The sequence below is a fragment of the Colletes gigas genome, unplaced genomic scaffold (genome assembly GCF_013123115.1).
Source record: "Colletes gigas isolate AHSC1104 unplaced genomic scaffold, ASM1312311v1 Colletes_gigas_Sc00015, whole genome shotgun sequence".
Classification (NCBI taxonomy): Eukaryota; Metazoa; Arthropoda; class Insecta; order Hymenoptera; family Colletidae; genus Colletes; species Colletes gigas.
In genome coordinates this window covers 4,713,513-4,727,183 of record NW_025106644.1, presented here as the reverse complement: position 1 = coordinate 4,727,183, position 13,671 = coordinate 4,713,513, and the positions used below count along the sequence as shown (strand labels likewise).

Genomic DNA, 13,671 nt, shown 5'->3' with positions numbered 1-13,671 from the left:
GCATAAATCGGATTACATACAATTCCATGAGATTTCACCCGTGGCTGTACAGTAGCCTCCGAAGGGGACCACGAGACTATCGGTTTGTTCGGAAATCTAGTTAGGCGACTAAAATTTCGAACGAGCCAAGTTATGGTTGGTTAAACGTGGTCCTAGAGAATGCTAGCCCAAATCGATAATAAGCATTAGACGATCTAGTTAACGCGACTAAAGGGCGGCGTGGGCTCGGTTAGGCTAGCCCAACAAGATCCACGAGGGTGGTAATAGAGATAAGCGTGCTAACCCGGTTTGCTGGAGGAAAGATGGAACGGATTCGAAAACAAGCCCCTACGTGTTGCGAAACGACTTTTGTACGTAGGATGAAAACCATGCTGCTCGTTAAGGATCGCAAGGAGAATTCTATTTTAAAGAGGTCCGAGACCGAGAAATTATTTACGGCGCGTCCCATTTATTTTTGCAGTTTCGCTTCGAGTGGAGAGTCGGCGAAGGTGTTCCCTCCTGTTCCGACCAACCGGGATGATCGATTCAAATTAGTCGGCCTTCAGAGCAATGGATTTCGTCGGAACGCTACCGCGACAGACATTAAAGTACGCTCGAACGCATAGATCCTGAGAAAGTCATGGGAAATGGATCGATAAGGGGTGCAGAGGATGACCAAGCCAGGTTTATTTCAACTTCGCGTGGAAAGGGAAAGCGTAATGACCGAGGAACAACGGAAGGATGATCGTCCGGCAACGTAATCGTTAAAAAGCTCACTGCACCGACGAAAAAGTCAGGAGGAATGAACGACGGATCAATTTGCTCCGGCAGCGAGCTACTCGACGTTGTCTGAAGTTCAGCGAGCCGGTGACCAAAGGGTAAACCCTTCTAGGCGGTCTTTGCCGGGCAACGTCGAAAAGGAAAAGTCGTTTTTTGACGCGAAAACAACGCGGCCAGGACCACAGAGTGAAAGGAGAAATAACGACAAGGCGTAGGTGAACGTGGGCGGATGAAAAACGCGGACGCGATTGGCTCTCGTCTACGGAACACAGTGTCTATCGCATGTGCACGTAAAAGGAAACGGAGAACGGCAGCTGCAACGACAATAGAAAACTTTGCTAAACAGGACCCTTTGTTTGTTTATCGCGTTCGGTTAACTTTGTCGTTTTTCGAACTTGATGAAAGCAACGCGTCGATGTGCAATGTCGATTCGAGTTAGCGGGAATAGAACATTGTTAGCATCGCGAATGCCAACCTTTTCTCTCTCGAGGACCACCTGGCCTTTGAAACGCCATTTCATTAAATCGTTACATAGTTTCTATCGCAAACATGTCGCCTTTAACCTCTTCTAATTCCCTCCGATGTCCGTTGATACAAAGTAATCGATTGTCTAAAGTCGAAAGTTGAGTAAACTAACGTATCGTCTTACAAATTGTTTAGCCATGGTAATATTTCTTGGCGCGAGACAAAGAGTCGCGGGTCGCCTGGAATCCGTGGCCAGTGGGTTCTAGAAATCGATTACGACTGTCACCTGTCGTCCAAGGGTTACGGTTGGCAAAGTCGAGGACAATGAACTTTCCGCGTGTCTTATTTCGAATTGTACAATGCAACGGGAAAACAGCGTACATTTGTAACAGAGAAATCTGAAGAGGTAGATGCTAAGAAAAACTGGTGCAAACTAACGAGGGGGAACGACTCTTCGGATTGAGAACGAGTTGGAGCGCTTTAACATCATTTAAGAGGAAATTCCTAAAGAAAATAGTATCGCGGTGTTGTGATAATCGATGATGCATTCTCCGGCGATTTATAGGCATCCAGGTTGACTTAGGGTTTGTCAGGGACTTTAAAACACTCGCGTCGGTTAGACACGGGACGGGCTAAACGCAGCCACCGACGGAGGCGTCGCGGCGCAGACGCCACCGTAGATCCACGTACTCCGAGCGTCGTTTCGTTGAACCGAGGAACGTCGACACTCGTGCGGCGATCGCGACCGCGGCAACACGAACACATCCGCGGTTTTCGCGCGCGAAAACGACGTCCTGATCGTCGACGATCATTTCAATTGTCGTTTGGACGTGGTCGTGACATGCACGGACTCGCGTGGGATCGCGCGCGTTCCTCGACGTTCGTTCTGAAAAGGTGAATCCCCCGAATGGACCGAGGAGAGATCCTCTTGTGCGCGTCACTGGTTGTTGACATTGCTCCCCTTTGCGATCGAGCAAACCGACCGGAAGTGGACTCTTGATCGATATCGCACGCGGAACAATCGGTGAGGAGGAAATGATCTAGTGAAACCAGAAATTAACACTATTTCCACCGGCAGTTTTATGGATAGCTGGTTTCCATTTCGATCCATAGAACCGTGGAAATACATGTTGATAGAAAATATTTCCGGGAGGGGGGGTATTCGTGCACGACTCTTGAAAAATTGACAAATCTCTTTACTTGAACAAACTTGGCGATGAAATTCATTTGACCGAAACTTGCCGAGAAAGTCCAATAATTGATAATAAAATTTCTATTGGCAAATGCTTGTAAAGCAGCAACGCTTCTGTTCGAATGAACTTCCCGTGCGAGTTAATGATGCGAATCGTTAACACTGCCGCTGGCTACGTAGAAAATTCAATTCACGCAACGTGATATCGTGCGTGCATACGATTCCTAGGGTACTCGGAAGGTTTATTTATCAGTCAGCGAGAATTCGGTTGGAAAATATTTTTAAGCGCGATTTCTATTTCTGTTCGCCGTTCGACGGATCAACGACTCGTTCGATTTCGGAACACGTGCGCATGGAAACTCGTAAGTGAGTGCAATTTTTTAAGTGCAATTCCCACGTACACGTGATACGTTTAATATTATCAAAGAATTACTCAAGCAATATTATCGAAACAAAAAGTATGGACGAGTAATAACGAACTTGTCTGGTTGGACACTGGTACAAACGAAAGGGAAATAGCTGCACGATTTTACAAACGTTAATTCCATATTAAGCGATATGTACCGATGATCCATGTACCGATTTGCAAATTATATTCTCGTAAATATGTATTTCAAAACGAATTTAATTAACGAAAACGATCGATTATCACTGGACCGTGTATGTATATGCAAATGCATATTAATAAAATGACGATAAAAATACGAAACCTTGATAGAAATTAATCGTGCGATTAAAAGTATAATTATTTTGCATAATACACGTACAAGAATATATTGACTCTGGTATCATAATCTGGTTCCTGTTTCCATTTAAAAAAACTCAATATACTTAATTTTCTCGACAAGTAAACACGTGACGAATAGCATCGCGTGTTACAATTTATACGATTAAATTAAATAGGTAAAATAGTGAAAGAGGGGAAACTAGTCGAAACCAGAAATATACATATATAGCATTGTTTCGGGGTTTGAAGCGGGACAAAAGAGTAACGACGATTCACTTGACTCTGTTTCCGTAGGTATAGTTACCCTTTTTGTCCCGCCAAGTGTTCGCCTATTTTTAGAAGAAACGTTCAAAGTGGCCATCTTGTAGGAAAGGCCAGACCCTCGGTACTTTAAACAAATCAATTTTCGATTAAACGTATCGTCGTGATGCGAGCAAATTGTTCAGAGGGGAAAAATTAACTGGCGAGTCCGACCAGTAACGGTACAATCTCCTTCCCAGAGACTGAAAAAGGTGAACGCTCGTACGAAGGAGATTTTACACCATAACCAATCAGACCTGGTACGCCATTTACTTCGTCTCTGCACAGTACTCATCGCGAGGAAAGTTAAATAAATTTTGTCCCCCCCCAAGTTCTGTAATAAATGAAGGATTAAATGGAATCTTTTTTTATTTCTAACACCGGTAGCCGAACGTCCAGTACCCTAGTCTGTTTCAGTGCCCCGTGGAAAGGCGTACTTTTCATCGGGGAGAATGAGTTTGGTTTACGCGCCCAGCGGAGAGAAAAAAGTCCATTCCGAAGAGCTTGAAACGAAGAGGCTTTTTGAAAGGGTTTCTCGTAAATTTTCAGTCCTCGTTTAGATCACCGAACGACGATAACACGCGGATGCATTTCTACGATGAGAAATCGCGAGTGGTCAACTTTCGCGGCACAATTTTCTATTCGAGAAATGTGCGTGGAAAATCGTCTTGAACGTATCGTTGGAAAAATCGAATATAAACAGAGGAGGAAAGAAGTTACGATCGACGCCCCTCCCTGGAAGAGTTCGCGATAAGAAATCATAACGCGTTTTCTTCTGTCCCTTTGCTTCATCGATCCCCCCCGCGGTCGGTTTATTGCGATCCCAACCAAGCACACACGTTTCGCCCGCCGAGAAACGAAAATAAAGTCCACGTTCGTGTATCGACGGGCAGCTGTAACACACGATGGTCAATAAAGCTTCGCGAAACGCGATTACATATTAATATTAGAACGGAGGAGCAATAGAATCGGATCGACTATGGGGTGTCGTTGCAACGGAACAGGTTAAGTGCATTGCTTCTGCTCGAAGGAGTGGATTGCTAATGCTCGATACGATAAAACACGAGGACTAAATTGACCAAGACGAACGTACGTGACAAAAGAAACATTATCGTTAAACTGCCTGTTACTGGCTATTACATAATCAGCTCCGAACAACTAATACCAAAGTTATTGTTTGTCGAATTTAAATATTTACAATTGCTTAGGGACTGGTAAACATACGTATACACGATTATGCGTCGACGACTAACGAAGGTTCGTGGATCGATGCATAGCACGAGCATAACGTACCCGAAGGGTTAATTGCTCGGAGGAAAATCCCAACTTTACGAACTGCCTCGTAGATAAGGAGAGGCTTCGAATCGACGACGATCGCGTGCACACTGACCAAAAGAAGAAGTCACGCTAATCTTTCGCCACGTTCGAAGCGGAAGAAGACGCGGAACGTGCACGGGGTGCAGAAGACGCGGATATCTACGGTACTGCTTGAAAATTCGAATAAAACGCGAATTTTTCGACGATGCACATACACATTCAAACAGCCGCGATTAACGACGCTCTCTATTATTCAACGAAGAAGCCTAGAAAAAGCGAAGTTCGGGGTCCTTTAAATAACGACGGGAATTCATTAAAACGCGGGAAAACGCCGGCGAAATTTATCGCCCCTGAAATTTGTCGCGTTCGTAAACAAGTTCGCCGGGGCATAATGTTGCGAGGAAATTAGCGCTACTTAATGAGAATTTTTTTCAAGGCGTCGCATTCGGGCTAATTGGCTTTCGGAAAGAAAAGCGACGTGTATTTCCGGTTACGAACATTTTAGCGAGACTAAACAATTTCAATACTAGATAACTTTATTATTAAATTGCACTAAAAATTGTCAAGAATTACAAATGATTTCAGCTTTCATCTCGAATACACCCTACGGTTTACTGTTGGACTAACCAATTAGCTGATACTGGATTTGCTCCCCGACCATTGACAAATTGTGAACAGCAGCGCTTCTGTTCCCTGTTATTCGACAAATCAGCACGAAACCAGCATTAATTAATGCGCGAATCGACGTGGCAGTAATTAATCCGACAGTTCGTACCGGTGAGATCGATGGGCCAACGAGCAAACGTCCGTGTTTCGGAGATCTCTCCTCTCTCGTCTCTGACCAACCGCGAATATCCGTCGGAAGACGTAGCTCGATAGAACGAAGACCGTTCGCCTTCTAAAAGCAAGGGAACGACGAGCTATCGCGGAAGCTGCGAAAGTAGCTTAAAAGAGCGAAGGGACCGTGTCAAAGTTTGACGGGAAACCCAAGCTCGAGAATGTTGGAGAAAAAGCAACCTAAGATGTTAGCTGCGAGGCGAAGCAGCTAACTGAACGATCAAAGGAAACTGGAAGAAAGATCCGAGACTTAAGGGACACGAAGGAAATCGAAGAAAACTAAGTTGGAACTCGTAGGAAATTCTGAGTGAAAAGCGATCTTTGATCGGCGATCTAATGACAACCAGAGTCGCGGATCAGGGTATACGAATAAAAAGAAACAAGATCGCTGGAGAGCGAAACGGGACGAGCAAGGGCACGATCGTCGGTGGGAAAAGGGTCGATCCGATGAATAATCGAACCACGAGGTGGTGGAAGCATGAGATTTCCGAGTGGCTGTCTTTCCTCGGCTCGACAAAAGTACTTGGCTGCGCGTTACGTATTGAAATCCATTGAGAGGAGAAAATGGGTGCCAACCAGTCGACGCGAAACGCCCCCACCCCCGGGGAAGAAGGTGAGTAGATACGATACATTTCCTTTCTGTCAACGACGCGTAAACTTTCAAGGTAAATGCCGCGAGATCCGTCCGTGCTCGAAAACTTTGTCCTCGCGTGGCCCTGAAAAGAGTTGAGAGGCCGTCTCTGACTTATTAGTAACAGGGTGTTACTTTATCGATGTCAGCAATTGCGAAACCTTCCAAGTCGCTTCGCGGAACCTTTGATCGGAATTGAATTCGTTCGAGGCGAATAATAGCGACGTCTTTCTCGTCGGAAGGACATCTCAACCTGTTCGGAGCCGTGTCCTGTGTATTTTAATAAACACGATCCGGCGTAACTTGCATCGATCTTTCGCGGAGGTTGCGCTAAAATCGTCGGGACCGTTCTCCTCTCAAGTGATACGCTAATTAGTTTTAGTACGTCAAGTATTCAGGATCGAGGCAAGCCATCAAGCGTGTACACGTGCTTCCAAAACACGGAATTGCACGGAATTTCTCAGGATACAACGAAACGATTTTAGGAGCAGGCTTCCACAACTTCGTCGGTTCCAGTCTCCCTTAGTTTACCTAACCAGCGAATTCGCGCTGTTAATCAGTCCTTTGCGTTCGATCCTCCACGAAAAATCAATCGATAGCACGATGGTTCTTAACGATACGAATATATGTATATCCTAATTAAAAGAAAAGCCTCATTAACACGACAGGTTTCAATAAAAATGTCGTTACGAACTGCGTTAACGCATTCACGGTCTAACCTTTGAAGTTAATTTCAATTTAACCATAAAACACTGTTTCGCATTAAAAATTTTAATATTTTTCAATATAAAATCCTTTCAAATTCGCGTATGAATGATATGTAATAAACACGGTAGCGAAAGCCTTTTTTATTAATCCTCTTCCACCGTTTTTCGTTCCAGTGAATTTCGATCACTTTCAAATTCTTCGCGCCATTGGAAAAGGAAGTTTTGGCAAGGTATGAGATAAAACTTATCAACGTTGCGTTCTTTTAATTAAATTTCCCATTTTCTCTCCAAACCTTTGATACCACTGCAATCGTGATACCTTTAATAATTTCTTAATAATATCACATTTCCATCGATGTAAACATTACCGATAAAATTTCTGATTCTGCAATTCTATCGTTCGGTAATCGATTTGGAATTGGGTTAATCGGAATATAATAACCGGGATAATGATAAAATAATAACCGAAGAAGTTACTGGAGCCAGCATTAATCGAAAATACATAATTCGCTCGTGCCCTCCAACGCGTTACCGAAGAGCTAATGAGACGTTGATTATTATCGAATCGCGGGTATTAAATTTGAAGGTTTCCGGGGCTTTTATAAATAATTTTATAAAACAGACAATAATCTTTGCACAGTCATTCAATTCTTATACTTGAAGCAACTTTTAAGCGTCGAAAGAGGATTAAAATTTCGAAATATTCTATTTCCGATTCATAACTTTCGAATTGACTAATAAGTGCAATTTCGTAAACTCGTTCCCAACCTTTGATAAACCGAATTCGAATCTGAAAATTTCCATATCCCATTGTCTCGAATTTCCTTCTCCGCGACGGCTTAACAACGACTAATTATCCCCACTGGAAACAACTAGTCGTAATTCGTGATTCGTAATTCGTTCCTCGTTCCTCGTTCGTTAACGAGCAATTATTTCTTAATAGGTGTGCATAGTGCGGAAGAAACAAGACCGTACAGAGACGATGTACGCGATGAAGTACGTTCATAAGGGCGAGTGTGTCGAAAGGGGTGCGTTGAAAAATGTGATACGAGAAGTGGAGATCCTCTCACGACTGGAACATCCGTGCTTGGTCAATCTGTGGTTCAGTTTCCAAGGTAAGCCGATCGTTCGCGGATTCTGCGAATCGGATAAAGAGCCAAGATCCGATTAGCGCCTCCCCATCCCTCGTCATTATCGATCTTTCATCGCGATCGTCAAAGACGTTCAACTCGAGCCAATTGTCAACGGCCATTTTCCTTCAGTTTTTCCCTACTCCCTCGATTAACCGCGTTTCATTCGAAAATATCCCAAAGCCCAGCGATTCCCTTTGTCACGTCCAATTTATTGCACTTGTTACCGAGTTTCTCGTTACTAAATATACTTCGTCCGAAAACAGGATCGACGTACAGTTTTAGGCGAATCGAACTCCCTAAATATAAAGCCGTGCCTTTTCGTTTCAGACGAGGAGGACCTGTTCATGGTCTCCGACTTGCTCCTCGGTGGCGACTTAAGGTACCACATACAACAGGAAGTCGTATTCACGGAGAAGAGCGTGTTGCTTTACGTAGCGGAGATCGCGTTGGCCCTCGATTATCTGCAGAGCCACAAAATCGTTCACCGAGACATAAAGCCCGACAACATCCTCCTGGACGAGGAAGGTACGTGCCCCATTTGCAAATGAAACATAAATGAAAGGTGATCTACGAATTATCCTCAAGTTTCTATCCCGTCATTCGTGAATAAAACTCGGCTCTGCGGTCAGCTTTCCCTAACGCGAACCCGAAATTCTATGTTCGGTCGGTACGATTGAACGGAAGCCCTCGCTAACTTCATTTGCATATCAACCGTTCCCCGTTTACATCCGATTTCGACATCGTAGCAAACAAACGTGGCAATCAAACGCCTCGTGGCCCTACAAAATGGATCGTGATCACGAAGATTGCCACGTCGCTGTTCCTGCCAATTGGGGAATTGTTGTAGGGTTACGCTCTGCGGTCTCTATAGAATTCTCTTTTGACGAACTCGACCGAGTTCGATTCGAACGGGGCGTTTCGCGTGTCGTCTCGAAACAATTTGGGGCGGATAAAATAACTCTGGAAGTAAAATCTCGATCATGAAAACACGGATATCGATGTTACCCGTAGTTTTGGTGATTGACTGGATGTAATGCTGCCGGAGAACCGCTTCCAAAGGTTCACGAAAGGTCAAAGAACGGCTACAATGGAGAACCGCATTATATTCCGATGACGTACCGTGCTGCAGATCCGGTAATTTTCCTCTCTCTTTCCTCGCGCTGACCGACGAGCCGACTGACTCAACCTATAAATAATTTTACGGTTTTCATTCGACCCTGAGGGCTCCTGGAGGCCATTCATGTTTCACCTTTCACCCTTTGACACGATCATCCTGGACTCCGATGACCCTTCTATCAATCTCATAAACCGTCGGTTACCATATGCACCGCATATTCGTTCTGCGATAAAAAAAATTCCAAGATCAAGTCAACGAAAAGTTAATGTTTCTCTCGCAATACTTCACTTTACAAGACGTCCACTGGAGATCTACTTCTATTTCAACAATTACATTGTTTATCTTCAAGTTTTTCTCTTCACAATTCCCGTCGTTTTAAAAGAGCTTCCATCGCGAATCAATTTTTCAAAAATTCAGGAAAACGAATTGGAAGGAGGAAAAGTTATTGGAAAATGCGATCGAAAAGGAGGCCGCTTTATAAGATCTCGTGCTCGACAAGAACATAAACTGAACCGTATAACGTATTCCTCCTTTTGGAATCGGAATCGTACTTCCATTTCTTCGCGTACGATGATGCACGTACTTCGATGGATCGAAAGGAGCATGAAAGGTTGAGAAAACAGTCCGTTGTGCTTTCGACACTACATTCAATGGATTTTTTTCACCCTATATCTATGGGGTTCTCGAACAACATTATAATTTAAGTGTGACTCGCAAATACGCATTGTTTGCATTTTGAAACATTGAAATCCTTCAATCCGTTCGGAAGTTATGATTTTTTAAAAATCTGAAATTTCGAGAAAACATATCAGGCCGCACATTATATTTTCGATAAAGAATTTTTTTCTCGGAAATGCCTAAGATTTCGGGGGTACGTGTATTCACGAAAAATGATTGTAATTGACCCCTGTAACTAAAAATAATTTTTCCGAAACAATTTGAAATTTTTTAATTTTCTCAAAAAAATCCATCTACTCGAATTTTTTTCTCGAAACTGGGTAGGAATTCGGGGTTATGTCTATTGACCAAAAATGAGTGTAATTAACTCCCCTAGTTAAAAATAATTTTTTTGGAACGATTTGAAATTTTTTAATTTTGACGAAAAATTTCACAACTTCACGAATTTTTTTCTCGAAACTGGGTAGGAATTCGGGGTTATGTCTATTTACCAAAAATGAGTGTAATTGAATCCCCTAGTTAAAAATAATTTTGTTGGAACGATTTGAAATTTTTTAATTTTGACGACAAATTTCACACATTCTCGAATTTTTTTCTCGAAACTGGGTAGGAATTCGAGGGTATGTCCATTCACCAAAAATGACTATAGTTGACCCTAGTAATCGGAAATAATTTTTTCAAAATGATTCAAAATTTTTTAATTTTAAAAAATTTCTCCACCTACTCGAATTTTTTTCTCGAAATTGGGTAGGAATTTGAGGATATGTCTATTGACCGAAAATAGTTATAATTGACCCCCGCAACCGAAAATAATTTTTCCAAAATGATTTGGAATTTTTTTTTCAACGAAAAATTTATTCTTTTTTTTGAATTTTTTTCTCGAAACTGGGTAGGATTTCGGGGATATGTCTATTGACCAAAAATGAGTGTAATTGACTCCCCTAGATAAAAATAATTTTTTTGGAACGATTTGAAATTTTTTAATTTCGTCGAAAAATTTCACACCTTTTCGAATTTTTTTCTCGAAACTGGGTAGGTATTGGGGGTTATGTCTATTGACCAAAAATGAGTGTAATTGACTCCCCTAGATAAAAATAATTTTTTTGGAACGATTTGAACTTTTTTAATTTTTACGAAAAAATTTTCACGTTTTCAATGACTTGTGACAGCGAAATAAAAAAAAGGAAGAGGAGGATCGACGAAAGTATTACACCAGATGTAGATCCCCGATGAAAGGGTAACCCTAATTTCCGGCTGCACTCAGCCGACAGCTGTTTAAACCTTGGAATTGCTTCTGCATCATTTAAAATTACGGGGGACCGGTGTCACTTGGCAATTGCTATCGCATTTTATCTCGCACACGGCGCACGACGCTCCATTGTTCGTAAAATCTTTTCTGCGGCACAAAGCCTCCGTTTTGTAACCCTTTTCACCGCTACGGCCAAGGGCCGCGGGACCAGACTTCACAAACTTCCCCGGGAAATTAAAAACAAGACTCCGTGTTGCGTGTGCAATTAATAAATCGGAGAAAAATGAGGACAAGTCTTCGATGAATATGTGAATCGAGCGTGGGACCAGCTGCAACGAAATGTCAACGATGTTTCGGAGCGTCAAAGGTCAACAGATCCGATCACCAAAAGGATAATAGGATACTCCTCGATACTTGAGGTTGATCGAGGCTATGCAGATGACATTTTGACGGTCCGTTTACATTGCACGACAGATGTTGATCGGCACCGATAGGCAGCTGACAGTTGATCAATTTCGCGTCCACGTAGATCGTGAAATTCGTAGACGGTCGTAATTGTGTCTACGCGAACATATATCGATTCCCCTTACAAACACGTGGAAATTAATAAAAAAAAATTATGCACAGGACACGCGCACGTGACGGACTTCAACATCGCGACGGTGCTGGAGAATGGCGAATTGGCGACGTCGATGTCAGGAACGAAACCGTACATAGGTAACTAATTAATCGGACGTCCAATTCTGAAAGATAAAATGTTGAAAATTACTTGAAATACTTGAGAAAAAGGAACGTTATAATTCCGTTTGAATAAATTAATAATTCTTCCGACACAGCACCAGAGATTTACATGTGCTCTTGCGAGGAGTATGGTGTTCTTGGTTACGGCTTCGCCGTGGATTGGTGGAGTCTGGGAATTCTTGCTTGGGAAACTCTTGCAGGAGAACGGCCTTATTCTCTTCACTCCACTACGTCGCACAGAGAAGCTTTACGGATTTTACAGGTAAAATTTACGATAAAACCTTTTTATATCTTCCATCTTCCATCTTCGTCGGTAAGACCTCTGCTCCTTAGCTATCGAGTTGTACTTTTCTTTCATAGAAAGCACTCTTCGTACGTCACGATATCAGATGCTTCTTATTCTAATCGAAACATTAAACACATTAAACATTAAACTTCGGATGAGTTCTATCCGGATTAACATTAAATAACTTTAAATAGTTATAATTAGACTGCGGATCTTCATGGAAATTCATATTTTTATTAATAGAATTAATTAAAGGAGCTTTGTAGATGATTGTCTCGACCCTTAAATATAATAATTCGTATCTTACTTTATTTCTTATATTTTTGCATATTAAGTGCATTTTGTAGTATTTTGAGAATTAAAATTCCCCATAAATGCATAAACATCCGCAGTCTAGTTCTAATGTATACTGATCTTCCGAAAGTTTCCCGGCCCTCTGAATAAATGAACGATCCTGTAGGAGGAAAGGCCGAGACCAGCCGGGTGGAGTCCTTCGTTCCTCGATCTTCTAGACCGTCTATTAACCGTGGCGCCAGGCGCTCGGGTATCGACGTTAAAGGAACTGAAACAAGTGAACGTGATAAGAGGCCTCGACTTCGACAAAGTGCTGAACAAGCAAATCAAGCCGGCGTTCGCGCCGCCAAAGGATCATCTCAATTGCGATCCGACGTTCGAGCTCGAGGAGATGATCATCGAGACGAAGCCGTTGCACAAAAAGAAGAAACGTCTGGCGAAGCAAAGGTAACGAAATCGAAAACTCGTCTTCGTTTCTAGAAATGATATTTTCGTTTTCACACCGAGCAGCAGACGTTGGCAATAAATCAGCCGCCACCGAAAGTGTTCGAGTTTGTCTAAAAATACCAGAAACGTGTAATTCCCGAAAATGGCGACGATTCCTCGATTTTCACCCTCCCGGGACATTTATTCTTTCGATTTGCTGAAACTTAGACTTGGTCTACTACCGACAAGAGGGGGATAGAGCACTCAGTTCCACTTATCGTTCAAGCAGATCTCTCAAAGTCGAACAAACCCCGGAGGATGCACTCGGGCTTGCGGAAGGCGCCGGACCGAGCGTGGATCTCCGGAGATTAGCATTCATTCCAGAATATCGTGTGTACAATCGAGAACGAGAGATGGAGAGGAGGGAAATGGAGAAGAAGGAGAGACAGTGGGAAGAGGAACTGAACACTGCCATGATGAGTGCCGAAAAGAGACTCAAGTGAGGTCGAAATTTGCCCGATTATTTATTGCGAACGAACGATATACCGATCTGTCGGGTTTCAGGACGAAGCAACAACCGACGCAACGGGCCGGGAACCGGCTGAGCGTCTCGACGACGAACGTCAAGACGCGCACAAACGCGTCCCCGAGGCAAGGGAAACGCGCGAGCACCGCGACATCATCCGACATCGACTACATCGACGCGAGCCCGGAACCCTCCACCTCGTAAATTCCACCGGAACAATTTTTCCAGCGCTAAAACGCAAATAGTCGAGTATCGAAAACCTCACCTTCAATCCCCCCCCCACCCT

At 43.1% G+C, this 13,671-nt stretch overlaps 1 protein-coding gene across 1 annotated transcript; it reads left to right on the top strand.

The window, feature by feature from the left end:
• The first annotated feature begins 5,713 nt into the window (after nt 1–5,713).
• LOC122399940 (serine/threonine-protein kinase 32A) lies at nt 5,714–13,671 on the top strand. The gene is made up of 9 exons (XM_043401038.1): nt 5,714–6,210; nt 7,110–7,165; nt 7,879–8,050; nt 8,396–8,593; nt 11,740–11,829; nt 11,949–12,115; nt 12,600–12,880; nt 13,149–13,358; nt 13,424–13,671. Exons 1-9 carry the CDS (start codon nt 6,162–6,164, stop codon nt 13,587–13,589), a joined length of 1,389 nt encoding a protein of 462 aa, XP_043256973.1. The 5' UTR covers nt 5,714–6,161; the 3' UTR covers nt 13,590–13,671.